Source organism: Zalophus californianus, chromosome 12 (assembly GCF_009762305.2).
Source record: "Zalophus californianus isolate mZalCal1 chromosome 12, mZalCal1.pri.v2, whole genome shotgun sequence".
Lineage (NCBI taxonomy): Eukaryota > Metazoa > Chordata > Mammalia > Carnivora > Otariidae > Zalophus > Zalophus californianus.
Window position 1 is genome coordinate 34,987,133 of NC_045606.1, and position 24,241 is coordinate 35,011,373.

The 24,241-nt window shown below is 34.3% G+C and overlaps 1 protein-coding gene across 5 annotated transcripts in view; it reads right to left on the minus strand.

The window, feature by feature from the left end:
- Positions 1–24,241, minus strand: part of KRIT1 (KRIT1 ankyrin repeat containing) — a 36,945-nt gene that overhangs the window by 1,391 nt on the left and 11,313 nt on the right. For 3 of the 5 annotated variants that reach the window (XM_027573156.2, XM_027573155.2, XM_027573158.2), the window contains 12 exons: positions 23,446–23,575; positions 21,668–21,911; positions 21,338–21,453; positions 20,968–21,111; positions 14,162–14,318; positions 13,178–13,285; positions 10,558–10,714; positions 9,634–9,785; positions 6,156–6,322; positions 5,297–5,384; positions 4,566–4,772; positions 431–547 (listed from right to left, as the gene is read on the minus strand). In XM_027573156.2, the coding sequence (XP_027428957.1) occupies positions 431–547; positions 4,566–4,772; positions 5,297–5,384; positions 6,156–6,322; positions 9,634–9,785; positions 10,558–10,714; positions 13,178–13,285; positions 14,162–14,318; positions 20,968–21,111; positions 21,338–21,453; positions 21,668–21,911; positions 23,446–23,575 (1,787 nt within the window). Of the gene's footprint in view, positions 1–429; positions 548–1,466; positions 1,546–2,112; positions 2,150–4,565; positions 4,773–5,296; positions 5,385–6,155; positions 6,323–9,633; positions 9,786–10,557; positions 10,715–13,177; positions 13,286–14,161; positions 14,319–20,967; positions 21,112–21,337; positions 21,454–21,667; positions 21,912–23,445; positions 23,576–24,241 lie in introns of those variants that run through there. The other 2 variants (XR_003516354.2, XM_027573157.2) reach the window with 2 other exon arrangements.

Here is a 24,241-nt window from a genome sequence, read left to right on the forward strand (position 1 = left end):
CTACTGGATGCAGCTAGTGGCTCAGATATAATACTGGTTAAGAAGAGGTAAGGACTACCTAATACCTTGATAAAAGAGATAGGGAATACTGACCAGACTTAAAGGAAATGGCAGAAAAAAGAGTTTCACTGTTATAAAACCAAAATAAATTATTCGGATAAGTTTCTGGCTTATTTGCTTAGGAAAGGCCTGCCTTTTTCCCCTTGGTCTTAAATATCTTAATTTCATACAATATCAAAGGTTTTCCTTGAAGCAAAATGGATGGTCACTTTAAAAATTTTTTTCCTTTTTTTTTAAATTCAATTAACCAACATAAAATACATCATTTGTGATGTAATGTTCAATGATTCATTAGTTGCGTATAACACCCAGTGCTCATCGCATCACACAGTAGTTCATTAGAAGTCCAAAGTAAATGGTAAGTACTTACCTGTTTTGTGTGTACTATAAAGCTCATTTTATTTTCCATACTATGGATCTGAAAACATGTATCGGCATCCCCCAATTGCCACATAAAACAACCATACTTAAGACTGATGAGTAAAGCCTGCAACATAATTAGAAACTGTTTTATTAAAATATATATTAAAAACAACACCTATCTTCTCTTACTATCTACAATGACCTAGTTGACCTAGTCATGTCTAAACATAATGGTTTGGAATGTTAGAATAAAATCTATTCGAGGTACCTACATTAACTTCACACAGCCTAAAGTACAGAGCCACATAGATGGTAGACTCTCAGGAGACTGTCTTAAGCAATGATAAATCATTTGTATCAGACTGACAAAATATTTTAAAGATGCCTATTCTGTGGTATGTATACACACACACTTTCTCTCTCTCTCAGGAATATTATTCAGCCATGAGAAAAGAAGAAAGTACTGCCATTTTCGACAACATGGATAGACCTCAAGGTCATTATGTTAAGTGAAATAAGTCAGAAAAAGACTAATATTATAGGATATCACTTAATTTGGAGTCTAAAGAAGCTGAAGTCACAGACACAGAAACAGAATGGTGGCTACCAAGGGCTGTGGGATGGGTGAAATGAGATGTTGGCCATAGAGTACAAACTTGCAGTATAAGATGAGTAAGTTCTGGGGAATCTAATGTACAGCACTGTGACTATGGTTAACAATACTAAAATATATACTTCAAGTTACTGAAAGAGCTACTTAAGTTACTTAAGTTACTTAAATGTTCTCATCATAAAAAAGATGGTAATTATGTAACATGATGGAGGTGTTAGCTAATGCTATGGTAATAATCATTTTGCAATATATAAGTATACCAAATCAACCCATTGTATACCTTAAGCGTACTCAATGTTATATGTCACTTATGTTTCAATAAAGCTGAGAAAAAAAGATGCCCATTCTCTCAGTGACTTTCAAGAAAATTAAATGTACAGGTTTTTACTTTCTGCATATTAAAAACATTCCCTTTTACTTTATTCAGTACCTTTTGAATATTCGCATGGTACTTTCAGATCTGAATTTATGTAATGAGGTAACATGTTGACTTAGGCAATTCCATCTCACTGAAAATAAGTACAGTGATACAGCTATTGTAAAAATAAGCATAATTTTTAAAATAACATACCCTTCATAAACTCATCAAATTATTTAAAACAAATATTAGAATAACCTATTCCTACATTTTCCTAATGAAAAGCTATATTTAAATAGGCATTCGATGTATCTTTTTGATTATTTTAAAATAAGTCTCTCCTATCAGTAACTTTCATTTTCTTGCCCTAAAAATATATTCTTTATATATGCATGTACAAAGAAAGTATTTGTGCATCCTTTAAAATATATGTTTAAAAATATCTGTATTCTATGACTAGCAGTTCTTAACATATAGATTATAAGCAATTGAAGTTTTATGAAAAAGATGGTTTAGGGCATTTTTAAAGTGAGGTTCTTAAATGAAACAGTATAATTAATTTTCACGAGTGTACATTATGTATAATGGGAAACTAATAACATCTTCTTTAAAATTAGCCATCTACATTTATACTGTAAAATACAGCTCTATAGATAGGGTATGCTAAAATAGCTATTTACCAAGGTACACACTAAAACACTGAGTCAAGATATAATACCTTAAACTGTCTATCTTTTGGATCAGTTGTCCGAAATCTGTTTAATCAAGATGCAGAAAATGTTCCATTAGTATGGCCTCAAAACAGTTTAATTTACAGAAAAAAAATAAACCTGTGCTACAACAAGTCCTCAATTATATGGCCAACATAAATTGATACCAGCAAAGGGTAATCTATTGCCTGGGTGTGGCAGTAGTACTATTATGGTTAAAGATATATTAACAAGTACAGTTCAATGATGAAACAGCAATACATTCACTATAGTAAAACACTGATCTACAACACAATGTATTATACATTCAATAGTGTCTACATTTTATGTAAGTAGGACAGAAAAATCTCTGATGAGCATATGAAATTGGCTGGGCTATACTTTCCAATGGGAATCTCTCATTATTTCAAAGAGAAACAAGATATAGACAATAGAAGTAACTGATACAAAAAACACAGCTGTATTCGATCTATGGCTTTTCATAGATTTAATCTCTGAAGCTATTATATCCCAAGTAGAGTTTTAAATGTAAATGAAGGTATTTTTTGCAAATGAAGATGTTTATTCTTTTAAAGTAAGCTTGCCAAATTCACCCCTAGCATATCTTGATGACTGTAAGACAACGGAAGACAAGCTGACTGCTCCCATCTTTGATGATTAGAAAATATAATCAACTTAGAGCTTTCATAGGTGCTGTAAATTTATCAGTGGTTTACAGAGCACAAGGTAATGGTTAGATGGACAGAAAACATTGTTACCCTTTGGTTTAATCCCTTTTTATACCCAAGGACAGTATTTTTATTTATATTTCTAGAAATCAAAATCTTACCCTAAAAAAGCAGACTTTTAACTAATAATATTGTTTTCATCCTCTGCCTGCTACTGCAATCTCACTTACTCCTGGACCAGAATATTATTCATAATGTGAAATGTTTTAAGATAATGCTGACCCATCACATGGGAACTAAATAAAACGTTTTATTGTTGCCTAAACTTGGGATGCTACCAAAAGTCAAACATACACTATAGCTTACAGAAGAGGCTTGGTGTCATACCCACAGCATCACCATTTAGTTCAATAAAGGATTTGTAAATGTTGTATAAAATGCTCTGAAATAGCAGAGGAAAAATTTCTTGAAATGGTAAGGGGAATTTCTCCTTCAATTTCCTTTAACAAAGTACAAAAGAAATAGAAAAATGATTACAAACTAATAAGCAGCAGCCTATTTTGTGTGAGTAAAGTAGCTTAAATAGAAAATGATAATAAGCAAATGACCCAAAAGCAAGCTGATATCAGAGACTTCAAAAAAATCAAGTTCCAGATAAACTCCTGAAGTCAGCCCCTATTCAGCTCTATGTCCCTATATATTCTCTATCTCCATTCACAGGCATATCCAACAGCATGGGAAAATAGCTGTGTCGAGTTATCACAAAATGACTGAACTACTTTCAGAAGTTATGTGATCACACAATAAAAGCTTATGAAAATGATGAAAATAAAAATTAGGTTTATGATAAAATTTCCTAATCTAAGATGCCTTTTCTAACATATAAGCTTAGTTATTACCTCAACTGATCTATTCATAGACAAATTTGAATGAACAAAATCAATGATTTTTCTTAGCTTCCTATTATAAACTAGAAAGCTGTTAATCCTGATAAATGTGTTAAATATGCTGAAAATAATTGATAATCCCCAATTTTATATTATGACTCTGATTAGAAAAAGGAGTATAAAAGAGTAGCAAGCCTCTGATAGAAAAGCTCTGAAGTGATCTAATAACAGTCCCTTCCACACTTCATCTTGCCTGTTCCCCAAAAGGCTCTTACAACTAATTCTGATTTTCAAAGTGAATCCCTTGTATCAGATATTATATTTTTCTTTTTTTAATCTGTATTTTTTTCATTTAAACTTAATTGAATTTTTTGAATAGGTAATATAATCACGGTTAAAAAAATTTTTAAGTTGCAAAATGGTACATAGTAAAAAGTCTCCCTTCTACTCTTGTTCCCAGTGACCTGGTTGCCTTCTCTAAGGGCTTTATGAATTTTTACTCATACACAAGCAATGTGTATTTATGTAAATATAGTCTTCATTTCCCCCCATTTCTACACAAATAGTAACCTATTACATATGGTTCATCACTATGCTTTTTCACTAAATATATCTTGGAAATCATTCTATACATTCCTCATTCTTTTATATGGCTGCACAGTATTTCAACATAGAAATGTACTATAATTAATGAAATTATATAATTAGTATATATTAATAATATAATTAAAATCCCTTACTGACACTCATTTACTTTTCATCCCTCATCCTTTGCTATTACAAATGAAATTGCAATGAATAGTCTTATATATGTCATTTCTAGATTTTTCATATAGGCTGGTACCATTTTTTTTAGACATTATAAAATGTAACTGGTCAAAAATAGCTGAAAAGCTGAAAATCTACCTTAGTTTCCATGTTGAGGAGATGAAGTCCTTTTATATTCACTCCTACATACACAGGGATGACTTTATGATTGCTGGGGCTTGCCTTCGTAAATATCTGTCCTGTGAAAAAAGCTGCTCCATATGTAGGAATTTCCCAACAATTCTGTAAGAACATGCGCTGAAGGTGATGCATTTCTTTACTGACACCCTCACTTGTACTAAGATTCTAAAAACAAATAAAGTAAAATAAAAGAGATGTGAAAAGAGAACATACCTTTGACAATCCAAATAGGTCAACTGAGCAGTTTCTAAAATCATGGCTGCCCCCAAAGAAGAATAAAATTGTGACATTACCCCAAGAACAAGTTTTCTTTTGAAATGTTAGTATTTAAAAAAGGAAAGAAATATCAAAATCTAAAAATATTGTTTGTCTATTCTATTAGGTTTTAAGTGCCCCTTGGACAGGGATAGCGTATAATTTCATGGGTGTGTGTGTGTGTGTGTTTAATCTCTAGTCCTTACCACGGTATCCAGCATAGAGAAGGCATTCAGTAAAAGATTCCACATTATTAAAAATAAAAATATCATGCTACTTCCAGTTTCATGTGAACTAGAAGATCCATTTTTAATTTCAGGACTGTAAATTTAATGTACCTATGTTTAAAACATATCAAACAATTTCAAACAATTTAATTCACAAAATTTCAACTAGGATATAAAGTGTCTTTTTATTTCTATTAATCAGCTTACCTTGTATTCATGAAGTATTCGGTTTGTCCAGTGAGGTGCCTTACTTTTTAGTTTGGTAACAGGTACAATGGATTTTAGGTTTTCTTCACTGTAAGCAGATATGCCAACATGCTTTAAATAAATCATCTTTAGTAGTTAAAGTACATAAATCATTCAAAAACAAATTGCTTTAAGTAACATGATTTTTGACCTGAAAAATCTATATTTATATTTGAGCTGAAAAATCTATAAATATATCTCTAAATATTAGAGAACTCTCAAAATTTTAAGCAAAAGACCACAACCCCAACATTCTCATTTAAGAGAAATGTTTCTTCTTTCAACAACCACAAAATATTTTTGAAAATTGAAAACCACAATAAAGCTTCAGTGTTTAAAACCGCAGTGTTTTCTCTCAAAGACTGAACTTGTAGCTAGTTTTTGTGGTAGGTCTTAAATGCATCTACTTACCGAGTCAGGTTTTAATGAACTTATTTATGTAATAAAGAAAGATAAAGAAGAAAAAAATATAAGGTATATCAAGGGGTGCCTGGCTTGTTCAGTCAGTAGAGCATACAACTCTTGATCTTAGGGTTATGGGTTTGAGCCCCACGTTGGGTGTAGAGATTACTTAAAAAAATAAAATCTTTAAAAAAAATAAGATACATCAAACCATAGTCAAATATAAGAAAAGTAACTTTGGCGAGAGTATAACTTTAAGAATGCTTTACCATTGCTTTTGTTTTTTTCCTTATTCCATGCCTTGTATCCTTTAGTTCCAAACCAAAGTATAAATATTTCTTAATAACATTTTTTAACTTTCTCAGTTAAACAGAATCTCAAGCACAGCACAAGACCACATGCTGTATTAAATACTTACTTTAGGAAACCTTGCTTGTGTTTCTTACTCTCATAATTTCCATAAACTATTTGCAACAGTAGACTTGCCAATGTTATCAGTTTAGCATCAGGAGCTGTATAAAAGCCCTTCAATAAATTATATCTGGCTTCATCAAAGAGAATAAGAATAGCTAGTGGGTCTTCAATCTTAAAAGAAAAAGTATAATTTGGTTATTGGGCTATAATTTCCTGTTACAAATATACAACTTGTCACTTTCTAATATGGAAAAGGAAAAGCTACATATCCTATATATAAATGAGCTGCTATTGATTTAGAGCAGAGGTTGACAAATTTTTCCTGTTCAGGGCCAGATAATAATATTTTAAGCTTTATGAGTTACAAAGTCTTTCTTACAACTACCCAACTCAGCTACTGTCGCACAAAAGCAGCCACAGATAATCTAGTAAGACACGGGTGTGGTGGTGTTCTAATAACACTTTTTCTATATGGATACTCAAATTTAAATTTCATAAAATTTTCACATGAGATATTATCGTTTTGATTTTTTTCAACCATTAACAGCTTGTGGGGTATATAAAAATAAACAGCAGGTCAAATATAGCATAGGCTATAGTTTGTATCTCTGATTTACAGTCTAATAAAATATTACTGGTTTATAGATATGGATAACTTCTAGCACAATTTTACCTAAATTATATTTATATTCCTCAAACATTATTCTACATGTTTCACACAATATAGTAGTGAACCTCGAGGAAGATAAAAGGAAGCAAGTTAATTCCTAGAAGAGCACATGAAGTTTTAAAAAACCTTATTTAAAATTTTTTTTTAAATTTTATTTGGCTAAAAAAACTTGTCACTTTGAAATAACACTAAAGGAGATCAGAAGATTTGTTTTCTAAGTTTCAAAATCTTTTTAAAGTTTCATTTTATCCAGTAAGATTAACAAAGATTGAAAAGCTAGCCTACAGAATATACTTCTGCTCCAACTGGAAACAGTTTTATAGAGTTTCTGAATGAATACTTAAAGTATTTCCAGGGCGCCTGGGTGGCTCAATCAGTTAAGCGTCTGCTTTCAGCTCAGGTCATGATCCTGGGGTCGGGGATGGAGCCCACAGTTGGGCTCCCTGCTCAGTGGGGAGTCTGCTTCTCTCTCTCCCCCTGCCCCTCCACCCAGCATGTGCTCTCTCTCTTGCTTGCACTCTCTCAAATAAATAAAATTTTTAAAAAGTTATTTCCAAATATAAATCAAAGTGATTTCAATTCCTTATGGTAAAAGTTATTTTTGTCTAACTAAAATAATCTTTTAATACTCTATATAATATGAAAAAAATGAAAGAATTTCATGGGGAAAAAGATGAGAGGATTATTCTAGATTAAAAGAGACTAAAGAGATAACAATCAAATACAAAGTATGAATCTTGACTAGATCCTACATATGGGAGTTATATAAGATTTTTAAACAACTAGGGAAAATCTGAATATGTATCACATATTAGACATTATTATGTATTTTTTTAAATTTATTTACTCTGGTTAGAACTTCACTACCATGTTAAATAGCAGTGCTGAAAGCTGGCCTCCTTGTCTCGTTCCTGATCTTAGGAGGAAAGCTCTCAACATTTCATCGAGTATGATGTTAGCTGTGAGTTTTTCATAAATGCCACTTATCATGTTGCGGAAGTTCCCATCTATTCCTAACTGTAAGAGTTTTATCATGAAAGGGTATTGGATTTTGTCAAATGCATTTTCTATATCAATTGAGATGATCAACTGTGTTTTTTTCCTTTTTTTTTAAGATTTATTAGAGCATGAGCACAAGTAGGGGGGGAGGGGCAGAGGAAGAAACAGACCCCCACTGAGCAGGGAGCCTGATGGGTGTGGGGGGGTGGAGGGGTGCGGGCTCCATCCCAGGACCCTGAGATCATGACCTGAGCCGAAGGCAGCTGCTTAACTGACTGAGCCATCCAAGGTGCCCCTTCCTCTCTTCTATTTATGAAATTCTAACATTTTTTTATGAATAATCTAGATCTTTGTTTTTGGTAAATTTCATACAAATTTTTATGTAACTCCCAGTATATGTCACTGAAAGGATCATATCTATCTTTGGTTCGCTAGTATAAGAGGGACAATATGAGTGATCAAGTATAAAACAGTTACCAAGTTTGTACATGGTCGATGAACTTTTCATATACTAAAATTTCCTTAACTTTGTTTAATATTTCCTTGGATAAGAATCAGGAAATGCATTGTATGTTTTTTCTTTGCCAAAGTTATGAGCCCCTGGAACTTTTTTTTTTTCAATTTTAAAAAATTTTTAGACTATCACACTAGTTTAACTTGTAATATCCACCTTAAGTTTCTTTGTTGTCCATTCATCCTTCAGATAGCATTATCCCACCTCTCCTCTAAAATTTACAGCAATTCAAATTCAAATGTACTTGTCTGGAACAAATCTTTTTATCAAATGTAAATTCTATCTGCATTTTTTACTATCTATATAATTCTCTGCTTGATTTGGAAATTTACTATTGAGAATAATTTTTTATGTCCCCTTTGCAAATATAATCTTCTCCACTCAGAATGTATTTTGTTCTCCTCCCACACCAACCTATCTGCTCCTTTGAAATTTACACACTGATTAGCCCTTTATTAAATTTATCTTTGATAGTGTACTTCCTAACTATTCTAAAATTCTTTTTGGTATAATCTGTCTTCCATCTGGTTGTTAATTCTCTTTAGGAGAGATTCTCTATTTCTTTTGTTTCTAAGACAATGGACGTGGAAAAAAAAAAACCAACTAGGGTTTTTTTTTTTTTTTTAAAGGTTTTATTTATTTATTTGACAGAGAGTTAGAGAGAAGAGCACAGCAGAGGGAATGGCAGAGGGAGGGGGAGAAGCAGGCTCTGCACTGAGCAGGGAGCCCGATGTGGGGCTCTATCCCAGGACCCTGGGATCATGACCTGAGCCGAAGGCAGATGCTTAACGACTGAGCCACCCAGGTGCCCCAGTATTTGTAGGAGCATTATGTTTTGACCAATATTCTTGATATCCCTTCTATCATTCTTTTTTTTTTTTAGATTTTATTTATTTATTTATTTATTTATTATTATTATTTTTTAAAGATTTATTTATTTATTTTGAGAGAGTGAGAATGAGAGAGAGAGTACATGAGACGGGGGAGGGTTAGAGGGAGAAGCAGGCCCCTCGCTGAGCAGGGAGCCCGATGCGGGACTCGATCCCAGGACCCTGGGATCATGACCTGAGCCGAAGGCAGACGCTTAACCATCTGAGCCACCCAGGCGCCCCCAACTAGGGGCTTTGTAAGTAGACTAACTCAAACTCTACCATTTACCCTAGGGATGTGAGGATTAAACAGAAAAACAAAAGTAAAACCTCCTCATATAGGAAGAGAACAATTTCTGTTAGTGCCTACCACAGGAATTCAATAGATTCTGTGCATTTAAATGACTATAAATAAGATTTCCAAGCAAACCTTTTTTTCAACTTCCAAAGGAAGTCTCACATCTCTTCTTAGGAAAAGCTGTGGTGTTTCCCTTTGGGGATCCAAATTAGTCAATTCAGCAAGTATTTCTGGCCAGTCACGAACATGTTGCAAGGGTTTATGATAAGGCTTGAGTTGAAGGCCTGAAAAACATCTTTCCTTTTATAAATAATAATGTGAAAATAAGTTACATCAACACACAGAAAATTTGTATTGAACTATCTGTACTTAAGTGCTGAATACACACAAATTAAAGGTCTAAATTTAAATCACTGACTTTATAACCAATTATATCACAACCCAATTTTCGGTTAAGAGCTTTTGTTTTTAAGAGCATAAGAATTATGAGAATTCCTAAAACAAATAAAACATATCAAATGTATATAAGATATTTAATTCCATTATAGTCTATTTAATTATGATCCAATCAGTAGGATCTGGTATTTAAAAAAAAAATACAATTAAACAATAAATAACGAATCACAATAACTTCAATGTATTTGGAATACTTTGCTTGAAAGATAAATCTATAGTGGCATCAGGTTGGTCTTAAAAAAAAAATTTGATGGAAAACTAATATAAAGAAAAAGAACATTTGCATTATTTCAGGTGAAATGAGCACTGACAATAAAGGCAAGTTGGATGAGCACTACATTTAGTGGCATTCAAATCAAATTCTATTGCCAGAGAAGAAACGTTTTCAAATACTTAAAAAATGCTTTGAATTAAGGGGGGGTGAGGGGTCTCAAAGGTTTACCTGTTTCAACAGTTGGAACACTAGTAATTTATATAAAAGAGAAGATCATTGTAGCACTTCAAAATTTAAAGTCATTAAGAAACTGATGCTATACTTAAGTTTACCAATCCACTCTCACAAAGGAATAGGTTTACACAACAGAGTAACAACTTTCTTACTGAGATTTTCTGAACAGATCCAAATAGTGAAGTATTGCTGTGTTTCTTGAGAGAGACGCATTCCTTCCATTATCTGCTGCACTGTGGTATTATTTCCATGCTTCAGTTCAACAGAACGGTATGATCCATCCATTCTGTATATTCGAACTTTTTCATACTAGGACAAAGAACAATAATAAATTATGCAACCTGGTTAGAAGCTATATATCCCAACCTAACAAAATGCTTCAATTTCAACTTCATATGTTTTACTACAGATTTCAAACATGGAAAATAACAGAAAACTGCTTCGAGTATCTGTTGGCATGGTTTAAAAAAATTTTTATTTCCATTATGTTTTCCAATGTTTTCCTCTGGATGTTTCAAGTCAAATATAAGGCAAATGGCTCTTAAGAAATACTCAACTTCAAATTCTTCTGGGAGATGTTTTAAAGCTTTACTGAACTAAGTAGGTATCATATGGGAGATACAGACTTGGTTATTGAGTCTACTGTTAGTCAGGTATCTCATGAGTCTAGTGGGCCACAAATAATACTGTAGAAATGTGTACTAGAAATAATTTTTCCTAAGAGGAATCTGTGATGGAAGACTGTGCATATGAAAGTTATGGAACAATGGACCTTGAGCCAGTTTCTTTCCTCCTGTTCAGAACATCTCAGAAAGTAGTAATATTCTCAGTATGTTTTATTTAAAATCCCTGTCACCTATTTTGCCCATCCCTCACCCATCCCTCCACTCTAGCAATCAATACTTTGTTCTCTATATTTAGGAGTCTGTTTTTTTTTTGTGTTTGGTTTTTTAGATTCCACATACAAGTGAAATCATATGGCATTTGTCTTTCTGTCTGACTTATTTCACTTAGCATAATAAATACCCTCTAGGTCCATCCATGCCATTGCAAATGACAAGATTTCATTCTTTTTTATGGCTGAGTAATATTCCATTGTCTATATATACCACCACCTCTTCTTTTTCCACTCATCTATTGATGTACACTTAGGTTGCTTCCATATCTTGGCTACTGTAAATAATATTGCAATAAACACAGAAATGCACATATCTTTTTACACTTGATCTTAGCCAAAAGGCTGAGAAGCAATTGCATGTATCTTTTCAAATTAGTGTTTTCATTTTCTTTATGTAAATACCCAGTAGTGGAATTACCAGATCATATGGTACCTCTATTTTTAATTTTTGGGGGAACCTCCATACTGTTTTCCACAGTGGTTGCACCAATCTACATTCCCACCAATAGTGCACAAGGGTTCCACTTTCTCCAGCACTTGTTATTTTTTACCTTTTTGAAACTAGCCATTCTGTCTGGTGTGAGGTAATATCACTTTGCGGTTTTTCAATGTATTCTCAATACATTTTATTGCCCAAACAACTTCCAGCTCAGTTCATTTTGGATGAAAGTACTAATTCCTCTTATCTTGTTCATTTAGAATATAAAAATTATGCCAGGAATAATAATGTGTTCTATACAATTAGAAAATAAATTGTAATCAAGTATAATATAAGGGTGCCTGTACTGCTTTCCTTGACTTTGTCTTGTGCTCATGGAATAGTATTTTTTTTTTTTAAAGATTTTATTTATTTATCTGAGAGAGAGAATGAGATAGAGAGAACACGAGAGGGAAGAGGGTCAGAGGGAGAAGCAGACCCCCTGCTGAGCAGGGAGCCCGATGCGGGACTCGATCCCGGGACTCCAGGATCATGACCTGAGCCGAAGGCAGTCACTTAACCAACTGAGCCACCCAGGCGCCCATGGAATAGTATTTTGACAAAATCTGTTGAGTGTGTGGTGAGTGTATGTTAATATTCCTTAAAGGCAGAAATCACATATTTATTCTTTATCACCTGTCACTTTCAGCATTTCAAGGTGTTAAATTCACAGAGATACTCCATAAATACTTATTGCCTAACTGATGGAAATGTCTGGAAAGGCTCAGAGATTATATCTGTTGATACCAAGTTTTTTTTTTTTTTTTTAGATTTATTTATTTAGAGAGAGTGAGAATGAGAGAGAGAGAGTACATGAGAGGGGGGAGGGTTAGAGGGAGAGGCAGGCTCTTCACTGGGCAGGGAGCCCAATGCGGGACTCGATCCTGGGACTCCACGATCATGACCTGAGCTGAAAGCAGTCGCTTAACCAACTGAGCCACCCAGATGCCCCTGTTGATACCAAGTTTTAATACTTTATCTGTCTGGTATAAATCCTTTTATCTGGTTTGCAAGTTTTCATACAGTTTTTAAATTGATGACAGTTTTCTTGTCACTGTAACTTTTAGGTGAACCGAGTTTTTTCTAATTGTTAATTCTTCTCTATCTTAATGTTACTGCTAATTATTTCAGACATTATCAAGTATTAAGATTATACTAGAAATTAGGTTAATAAGTGTTTTAAAGATTTATTTACTTATGCAATTTTTATTTTGGTATGCAAGAATAAATGTCTGAATGTTAGGGGTGATAACAAATTTAATACTTAAGAGATCTAACCATGAGGTTTTCTAAAAGGAGTAAAGAAACCATCCATCCATTCCTCTTGCCACAAATACTCAAATTACTTATCAATTTAAATAGTTGGCTTAGCTCTATTCCTGATGGTAATTCTTACTGGTTTGTTAATGGCTTCCTTCAATAGCTTTGCAGCTTCTTCCCAGTTATTTTGCTTGTTTTCTTCACAAATATTTAAAGGGGATCTTCCTTGTTGATCTGTTATGTGCTAGAAATTTTGGAAAAAAGAAAAATATGAAAAAAAAAGCATTACAAATATATGGCATTATAAGTGAAAATGTCATTCAATCAAAATTTCATAAAAAACTTTTGTCAAGTATTAAATATTAACCATACTTAGCATATACTATATTTAAACATTACTTGATAAAGATGAAAGACTGAAAGCACTAATAAATGTGATTATATTTAAAAGTTCTGATTATAAGATCCAACAAAGGTTTTGTTTTAAATTATTTAAATGATTATTTCCCCCTTTAAAAATATTTATTAATACAAATTCTGGAAAAATGCATAGAAAATCTTTTTCCTTCTTAAGGATATTTTTTGAGGAAATACAGTATAACACAAAAAGAGGTTAAATTTGGGGTGCCTGGGTGGCTCAGTTGGTTAAGCGGCTGCCTTCAGCTCAGGTCATGATCCCAGGGTCCTGGGATCGAGTCCCGCATTGGGCTCCCTGCTCAGCAGAGAGCCTGCTTCTCCTTCTTCCTCTGCCTGCCTCTCTGCCTACTTGTGCTCTATCTCTGTCAAATAAATAAATAAAATCTTAAAAAAAAAAAGAAAAAGAGGTTAAATTTTATGTATATGCAGGAGAGGGATGATAGTGATGACTGCACAGTGTGAATGTATTTAATGCCACTGAACTGTACATCTAAAAATGGTTAAAATGGTAAATTTTATGTGAGGTACATTTTATCACAATAAAACCAAGTATAAAAGCAAAGTTTATACATAAATATTACTCATATAGATGATAAAATTTATTTTTTAGTTAACTTCTCAAGTATACAACTGAACATTTTAATGTCATTACTTGTTATTCATTGCTTGAACATTAAAAACAAAAAACTGGAAAATAACTTACTCTGTCAACTTCTGGATGGTTTAGGAGAATCTGTACTATTTCAGCATGTCCTCCTCCAGCAGCAAAATGAAGAGGAGAACTAAGCTGTCCATTTAAAAGATTTGGATTGCACTTGCCTTTTTCTAACAAAATGCGAGTAGCCTCAACTTTTCCATACCTATAAAAAAAAGATAAAACTTACCCAAAAAAGTCATATAAAATGTTTTAAAAATTCAAATTTTAGATGATTACCTCAAAGAAATCTAAGATTTTTTTTTTTTTTAGTAAGACATTGACATAAATGTTTTCAGTGCCTAGGGATTTCTTATGAATTCTTCTGGTTCAGATCAACTGTTTCTGTTTCTGATCAAGTGGGAGGAAATAGAAGAGCAGATGACAAAGAACTCCCCCCACACAAAGTACAAAAATTATGAATTAGGGAGATAAAATTTTTAGTCAAAAATAGGTTCAGAATCAGAAACTTCATAATGCTTTCACTTAGGCCTGATTGTGATTTGCAAAATAGGCCCAAAGATAGAATTGGACTGTGTTGGGCAGCTACATATCCAAAGATTTTTGAGTCTCCCACACTGTAATATTTAAATATTTAAATATTAAATATTAGACATTAAAATTTAAATATTAAATATTTAAACCATAAGATACATTAATAAATATTAAACATTAAAATTTAAATATTAAATATTTAAACCATAAGATAGTTTCTGCTCTAATAAAGGCTTACAATGTAATAAGAGAGGTAAAACAAAAACATCGGATAAGTTACATTATGCTGTAAAATTTAAGTAACAGTTTAGGATAGCAATCAACATAATAGGCGCTATATATCTGTCAAGACAAAATAGTATATAACTAATGCTTTAAAAAATGTCAGAAAAGATAAGACTTTAGTCTACCACTCCCTGAATTGATAGAACAATTTGAAGTGGATTTTTTTTTAAATTTTTTTTTAAAGATTTTATTTATTTATTTGAGAGAGAGAGAATGAGAGATAGAAAGCATGAGAGGGAAGAGGGTCAGAGGGAGAAGCAGACTCCCCGCTGAGCAGGGAGCCCGATGCGGGACTTGATCCCGGGACTCCAGGATCATGACCCGAGCCGAAGGCAGTCGCTCAACCAACTGAGCCACCCAGGCGCCCCTGAAGTGGATTTTAAGTAGGAAGGAACCAAGAGATGTTGAAGAGAGGTAAAAATATTTTAGGTGGGGGGAAAGGACTAAGCAAAGCAAGGACCCAGTAGAGTACAAAGCATGCGTCAGACGTAGTTGAGTCCACCATTTCATCAGAGCTAAAGACTTATATAAGGCTGCAATCTGAAGCAATGGCGGAAAAGTAATTCACTGTTTGTAAATAAATGGATGGGGGTGGGGGAAGGGGAAAGGAAATTTGCTTTCAGATATGGTACATTTGAGGGGAAAATAATACATCTTTAGAAGTGATCTGATTTGCCATCAATTTTCCTTTCTTCCCCTCTATATAACCTTATACCCTGAACCTGCCATTTGTATGCTACCCTTTCCGATTCATTTGACATTTTGCTCAAGTTCTTTGCTGTTCCTGAGATGTCCTTTTCTCCCTATCTCATTTTGTTTAGGTTAAATTCTGTTATTTCTCTGCAACAGTTTAAAATCTACCTCTTCTATAGTTCCACTACATGTAGCATGTTTTTTGCTTCTTTTATGGGACTTTTATCTACTTTCACCCTTATTTATATACATCTCTTCTCTAATAGCCTGGAAATTCATTGAGGGTAGATACACTGTCTCTGCATTCTCTAAACTGCCTTATAGACAAAAAGAGAGTGACTAAACTGTTCAGTAGGTATTTGAAAATGCAAGCTTAGTACTCAGGAGGAAGGCAAAGGCTTGGAGTATCTATCTGAAAATAAGCAAATTCATCTAACTGAAAAGAATTACTGTTAAGGCTGGGAGAATTTAGGGCGCCTGGGTGGCTCAGTCTGTTAAGCATCTGCCTTCAGCTCAGGTCATGATCCCAGAGTCCTGGGATCGAGTCCCGCACACTGGGCTCCCTGCTCAGCAGAGAGTCTGCTTCTCCCTCTGTCCGCCATTCCCCCTGCTTATGCTCTCCCTCTCTTTCTCTCTCTCTAATAAATAAATAAAATCTTAAAAAAAAAGGGGGGGGAGGAGTCTGGGTGGCTCAGTCGGTAAGCATCTGCCTTAGGCTCAGGTCCTGATCCCAGGGTCCTGGGATCGAGCCCTGCATCAGACTCCCTGCTCAGTGGGGAGCCTGTTTTTCCCCCTCCCTGTCCCTCTACCTCTCCCCCTGCTTGTGCTCTCTCTCACTCTCTCAAATAATAAAATCTTTTTTTAAATTTAATTTATTTATTTGACAGAGAGAGACAAAGCGAGAGAGGGAACACAAGCAGGGGGAGTGGGAGAGGGAGAAGCAGGCTTCCCGTGGAGCAGGGAGCCCGATGCAGGGCTCGATCCCAGGACCCTGGGATCATGACCTGAGCCAAAGGCAGACGCTTAACGACTGAGCCACCCAGGCGCCCCTCAAATAAACAAAACCTTAAAAAAAAAAGAAGGCTGGGAGAATCTGATAAATGAAAAATGAGTATCTTAGAACAATGAAATGCATCTTGAAAAACAATATTTCAGGACAGGAAAAGATACTTCTAAGCAATTCAAGTAATAAAAATAATATAAATGTACATTTTGTATGACGCTTTTAAGTTTTCAACGTACTTTTTTATATAATTACTTAAAATAATCTTCAAAACAACCTATAAGGCATGCAGAAGTGTTTTTATGACACAGTTAAGAAAAATGAAGCTTGAACCAGGTAAGTAACTTGCTGTAGGTCCCATGGTTACTGACCAGTGTTAGAATCCAGGTTTCTCAATCTTAGTACAGCAGTTTCCATACCATAACAGATGCTTAGGTCACAGAATGGAAGCCAATATTTCAATAATAATGATCATGTAACAGTAATATCTTGCATTCGTACTGACCTTCATTATAGCTCCATTATGCCCCTTCAACTCCAATTTGTTCTTAGAATGAAGGGGCTGGTCAACAGTATTAATGCTCTAGAGCGGGGAAAGAGATTAAAAACTCAGAAAAGTTTAAGAAGGTTCATGAAGAGTGAAAAAGAGACAACAGTGAGTGTGGCCCACTCACCTTTGAAGTCTGGCTGTGAAAGGAAGGGAAGAAACAGGACAGTGGCCAGAAGAGGGAGCAGGGTCAAATTAATGTTCTTTTCAAGAGGAAGAGAACCATGTATGTTTGAAGGCAAGAGAAAAGAATGTGCAGATAGTGAATTTAAGGTAAACAAGGATTTCTACTTGCATACCCCATGATACAGGAGAGAGACGGGAACAAAAACGACAGAAGAAGAAGGACATTTCCGATGGCTTCAATTTTCTTTGAAAATAGGAGGTAAAACTATCTGACGAGAGTAGAGAAAGGAAGTAGTGGGACTTTAAGTGCTCAGAGGAGAAAGGTTCAGAACAGCTCCTAGGGGAGGACTAAAAGGCTGACAGGGTGAATGAGACAAAGAGGATAGACAGCTAAGCTCCAGTGAAGGTGGGGTCATTTGAAGGGTCAAATCGTCAGAGCTCTAAACACTCTCTACCAATAACATGAAGCCTAAAAGTAGGATCAGAGAGCGAAGACGATGTGAGAAAGGTCAGAGAATATGTGATGTCAGTGAAACATTTACTGAGTGGCAGATTAAGTTGCTCATATGGGGAGAAAGCCAACTTAAATAGTTTTGGAAAATGGTGATTCTAGTAAAGAATGGTTTTCAGGTAGGGCGCCTGGGTGGCTCAGTCATTAAGCGTCTGCCTTCGGCTCAGGTCATGATCCCGGGGTCCTGGGATCGAGCCCCACATCGGGCTCCCTGCTCAGCGGGAAGTCTGCTTCTCCCTCTCCCACTCCCCCTGCTTGTGTTCCTGCTCTCGCTGTCTCTCTCTCTGTCAAATAAATAAATAAAGTCTTTAAAAAAAAAAAAAAGAATGGTTTTCAGTACGTGGCCACCAATATGAGAATTTGAAAAGCTTGCAGCAATCTTAGGGGTTGTCCTCAAAGAGTGATCTGGGAAGCCCTAAGAATCCCTTAAATCTTTTCAGAGTATTCTCCAAATGAAACATATTTTCATAATAATATTAAGATGTTATTTATCCTTTAAACTTTTTTTTATTAAAGATTTTTATTTATTTATTTGAGAGACAGTGAGAGAGAGAGCACATGAGAGGGGGGAGGGTCAGAGGGAGAAGCAGACTCCCTGCTGAGCAGGGACCCCCCCCCCCCCCCCGCCCCGATGTGGGGATCGATCCCGGGACTCCAGGATCATGACCTGAGCCTAAGGCAGTCGCTTAACCAACTGAGCCACCCAGGCTTTAAACTCTTTTTGGATCATTAAGTGTACGGTGGGGTTTTCTAGAAGCCATGTGCCATATAATACTGCAGCAAATTAAAGGCAGAATTGGATGTGAGAATCCAGCTATCTTCTACTAAGCTAGAGAATAAAGAGATTTGCAAGAATGTAAAATAATACTATTCTAGTTAATTTTTTTTATTCTGGAAAATATGGTATTTTTTCATAAAATTGTTATTTATGTTAATATGTTTATTGTTATTTTTAAATGAATTAATACTTAAAATATTTTTGGGGTATAACTTCTAATATGTTAAATGACATTAGATATAATTTACATAAACAAAACTCTTTGGGATCCTGTAACTTTTAAGAATGAAAGGCGGTCCTGACACCAAAAAGTTGGAGAACCACCAATCTAATAAAACCCTCACTTTAAAGATGAGAAAACAGACCAAGAGGGGTAAAACATCTTGTATAAACTTGCAAAGATAGTCTCTAAATCTCAGTCTCTTAATGAGATGGCCTAGTATTCCCCTCCTTGATCCTTATACCAATTAGTGATTAAAACTACATTTCCAAGATAAAGTAATTTAAGTTCTTACTAAATGGTTAAATCAGTCTTTATTCAAATTTACATTAATCAAATGATCTGATTAAAAGTATTGCAAGGTGACCCATATTACTCCTGGTACATTAAACTTAGCTATTTCCAACTGACAAAACTAATTTTATCAAAAGATAAAACTCTTTTCCTTGGTATACTGTAGTAGTAAGATTTTCTAATTAAAAATACTATGGATTATGAATTTCAGATTTAGACATCAAAATCTTTAAATTTTTACAATACTTTAAAATAATAATAACAGCCAACATTTATTGAGTGCTTATTATGTGCTAGGTATCCTCAAAGCATTTATTTGCATTTTCTCCTTTAATCTTAAGAAATGTACTATTACTAAGTCCATCTCACAGATGAAGACACAGGTCCTTAGAGACATTAAATAACTTGCCAAAGGTCAGACTTTTAGGAAATGAGAGTTATTAGGACTGAAACCTAAGGACATTTCAAAGAACATTAAATACCATACTTCTATTTTTATGTAATAGGTACTTAAAAATACTACCATTCTTAAAATATAAATATTACCATTCTTTTATTAGAAAATAACCAATGCCACAAAAAAAGGGACAATACTAACCAAATATAAATTTGGGATTCCTAAACTAAAATTCTCTGCCTCTGTCTTCCCAATTCCACAGTTTACTTTTTGTTTAGCTCCAGGTAAGATATGTGATTTCTTTCAGTATTGCTGCTACCAATATTTACTAGTAATCTGAAGAAGCAACTATAGGTTCAGTTTAAAAAGGTTTAGGGTAACTCCAAATATGAGTAGAAAATTCCATGTTAACGGGAAAACAACTAAGAACACACTTACAGAATAAAGGAGCCTATTTTTAAGGAAACAGGAAAAAATTAAGAGCATATTTCTTGAATAAAGGAGCCTATTTTTAGGGAAACAGCATATTTTTAAGGGAGGAAAGATGGATATTAAAAGCAACTATATTTAGCTACAGGATCACAAATTTTGGAATCAGTGAAATTAAAAGAATTTTGAGCTGAAAAGAACTCTAGCAATGATCTAATTAATGCCTTTACAGATGGATAAATAGACTGAGATATAGAGAAGTGAAGTATCTTGCTAAATGTTGCTCAGCTAAGAAGTAGCAGACATTCAACAAGCAGTGAATAATGTAGGCACTTTTTAAACTAGCCAAGGAAGATCACTTTAAACAATAAGTCAAAAGCAACTTTCACGTAAGAAATAATGGTAAATAACTTCATTACGTCCCTTCTAGAGGATAAACTATAGCTGAAGTTAACTACTGCTATGAACACAAATGTAAGAACTCAGATCAGCTGAGGGGAAGAGTTATTACCATCATGTGGGAAGAGTCGGAGAGCAAGAGCTACGATGGGCAACTAGTGGAAACAGCTAACCCCAATCTTGTGAGCTAATCCCTCTCATCTTAAAAAAAAAAAAAGAAAGAAAGAAAGAATGGCATTCATTCTAATGAAGGATTTTGGGAGTTTCTTGATGCCACAGCTTCCCCAAGAACTAAATGAATAGTTTTCTAACATGATCAATGTCAAATCATAAGTAGTTACATCATGTAAATTTTATAGTAAGGGTAAACAAACCTAATATAACTCCAATACAAAACAACAGAAATTACAAGGGTGAATGAGGGACCTAGTGCTGTATAATGATACTTTTCCCATGGGGCAGACCTTGTAATTCTGAACAGCGGTACATATAAACAATCAAAGATCTAAATAGAAAGCCCGTAAGGCAAAATGTGGTAGAGAAAAAGTGGCTGGAATGACAACAGTTCTGAAAAGAAGCACTAACATTTATAACTAGGATTCACTCCTTCTAAGAAAAAAAAAAAGTAATCCATTTACCAGCATGCATAATGAATGGGCGCCCAGTGGTCACTATCTAATTGGTTGACAGAAAATCTTTCATTGAGAAGACGGTTTAGTAATTCTGAATCTCCTTCACAGGCACTTCGATGGAGAGGAAAGTCATCTACCCACTGTCGTTCCCTAATCATTAAAAACAGATAATTTTTTTAAAAAGCACTGTTGAAATTCAAATTGTTTCAAAATAAACATGACATATCTCTGAAAGCCATATATCACTTAGCAGCTGCAAACTAAATCTTTTATGCAATGCTTACATTGCATACTAACTACATATATCATTTTAAACAATTTTAACATTATAATGTGAGTTTTAAAAAAGCAATGTGGAGTAAAACCAAAACAGTACTTGTCTTCTGTGACACTGCTCATACTTCTCTGCCATTTTTCCTGTTTGGGAATTTGGATTTTCGAGTAGTCTGGAGCTCCTAGACCAAAGTATGGATTTATTACCACTTTATCTACCTAAAAAGGGAAAATAGAAAAAACAAAAACAAAAACCCCTTAAGAGATTTAGATACTTGACTTTGATATAAACACCGCTAAACACAACTAAATAAATACAACTAGATGTCATCTTAACATTTGCAATTAGTAACAGGTGTATTTACTTTAGAAAAAAATTATATTTCAGATAAAATGTCTTTGAAATCAGAGCCAAAATTCATTCAACTCTTACCCGGTTTGTATACTGAAGATCTGATCCAAACAAAGGGTTGTAAATACAAGTATCTGCCTTCTCTAGGGCTAACATTTTACTCTTTATTTCTAGTGCACTGTAGCCCATATGTTGTGAGTTTTCTGTCTGACCTGATTCAGTTGCATATGCAGGGTTTATGACATTAGTTTTTATCCGCTCAAGAGGAGAAGGTCGGAATAAAGCTGGAATAAAGTGAGATTGTGCATGACGTTCATCTAACCACCTGGCAAAATAGAAAGAGGAGGTCAGAGAAGTATTTGTTCAAATATGAAGATGAAAAAAGGAGACCATCAAACTCTGAGATGTGATACGTTCTAATATTACATTCAGATTTTTAAATTTTTAACTAGTGTTCATTAAGTACTTCATTTACTAATAATAAAAGTTTTGCTAATAGACACAGCAAACTATTTTTAAAATGCATATACCATTATAATAAAAACCCCTTTCAAAAAACATGAAGTACTTTTAAAATTAAAACCACTGAGACAGAGGTGACATTAGCTCTGTAGTTACAGAAGGACAAAGGCATGAGAGGCTAAACAACTTGTTCACCGCTAAGAGTAACTCAGTACTAAATCTATTGGAACTTGAGGAGCCGTGTGACCGAACATCAGGGAAAACAGAAAGAGAACTTTAGTCATTCGCTTATTTAACTATTTTTTTAAATTTTATTTTATTATGTTATGTTAGTCACCATACATTACATCATTATGATTCATTGTTTGCGTATAACACCCAGTGCTCCATTCAATACGTGCCCTCCTTAATACTCACCACAGGGCTAACCCATCCCCGCCCCCAAACCCTCAGTTTGTTTCTCAGAGTCCATAGTCTCTCATGGTTCATCTCCCTCTCCGATTCCCCCCCTTCATTTTTCCCTTCCTACTATCTTGTTCTTTTTTTTTTTTTTTAACATATAATGTATTATTTGTTTCAGAGGTACAGGTCTGTGATTCATCAGTCTTACACAATATTTAACTATTTTTTAAATTAACATATAGTGTATTATTTGTTTCAGGGGTACAAGTCTGTGATTCATAAGTCTTATATAATACCCAGTGCTCATTACACCACATTCCCTCCCCAATGTCCATCACGCAGTTACCCCATTCCCCCCCTCCAGCAACCCGCAGTTTGCTTCCTAGGATTAACTATTTTTAAAGACATAATTCTATTAAAATAGTGGAGAAAGGATGGAAATAAGGGAACTAGTGCAAAGTAGGAGGGGATATAAAGGCAGTGGTAACTCAACTTGAAAATTAAAAAAAAAAACAAAAATTAAATTACTTTTATAATAAGGAATCTTAATTCTTTTTCTTTTTTAAAGACTTTATTTATTTATTTGACAGAGAGAGAGATAGCGAGAGCAGGAACACAAGCAGGGGGAGTGGGAGAAGGGGAAGCAGGCTTCCTGCTGAGCAGGGAGCCCGATGCGGGACTCGATCCCAGGACCTCGGGATCATGACCTGAGCCGAAGGCAGATGCTTAACGACTGAACCACCCAGGCGCCCAGGAATCTTAATTCTTAATCCAGGGCAGTCTTTGTCATTTTTGAAAAAAGATTAGCTGTTGCAAGCAAACCAGGACAATCTTGTCTTTGGGGCTTTTCATTTTTATATTGTACTTCAAAAACTTAACATTATGTTACATATATATTATTAATTTTATTATTTTCTTCTGTTCTTTCAGAGCTAATTTCTACTATGAACCTGTATTTGATTTATTAAAAAAATATTTTTAGTGGCATTTCTTACTTGTCCAAGGCTATTAACATCCTTGCTGTAAGTGTAGCAAAATGAGTGCTGGATTCACTACAGACTCGCATAATATCTTGTAAGCAGTAAAAAATTGGGCATCCTGGAGTATACGTATATTTAGTATTATCTGAAAAAGAAAATGAATAATGCCATCATATAAAAGGTTTACAACTGCATGTTTTTCATTTAAAATTATATATTATATTTTAAAAAGTAGTTAAGTGTAACATGAATTCTTTTAGATTTGGATATAGAAAACCTTGATTAAATTGATGACCAGTTCTGTGACCTTATCCATTTGGAATTAGAAGACCTATATTCTTGGAGGATTGCAGAAATTGTTTCCTCTTTCTCTTCGTCAACAATATTGTAAAACTCTGATTAATAAGATTTCGAACACCATTTTAAAATATTGTACTTTTTAGCCTAAGTATGGCTGGGGAAAAAATATATATATCTGGAATGCTAGAGCTGGCTCATAAAATACATATAAGTACTATGTGAGCAGCGTGATGATGGCATATCCACACTGGGTCATTAATTTATCATCAGTCTTATTGCTGCCTTATAGGAGGCCAGTACTCTAAAGTTTCCAAAGTGGTTTTCATATCTAATACCTCATTGAATTCTTTGAGCACAATGAACTTAGTAGAAGCAGATACCTATCCTACAAATAGAGCTGAGGCTTAAAAAGGTGATTTGTCCAAAGGCACAAAATTAGTAGGCTGAAAGGTCTGCACTGAAAAATAATATTTTTCAATTATTCCAGGATGTCAAAGGCTCAAGTTAAATT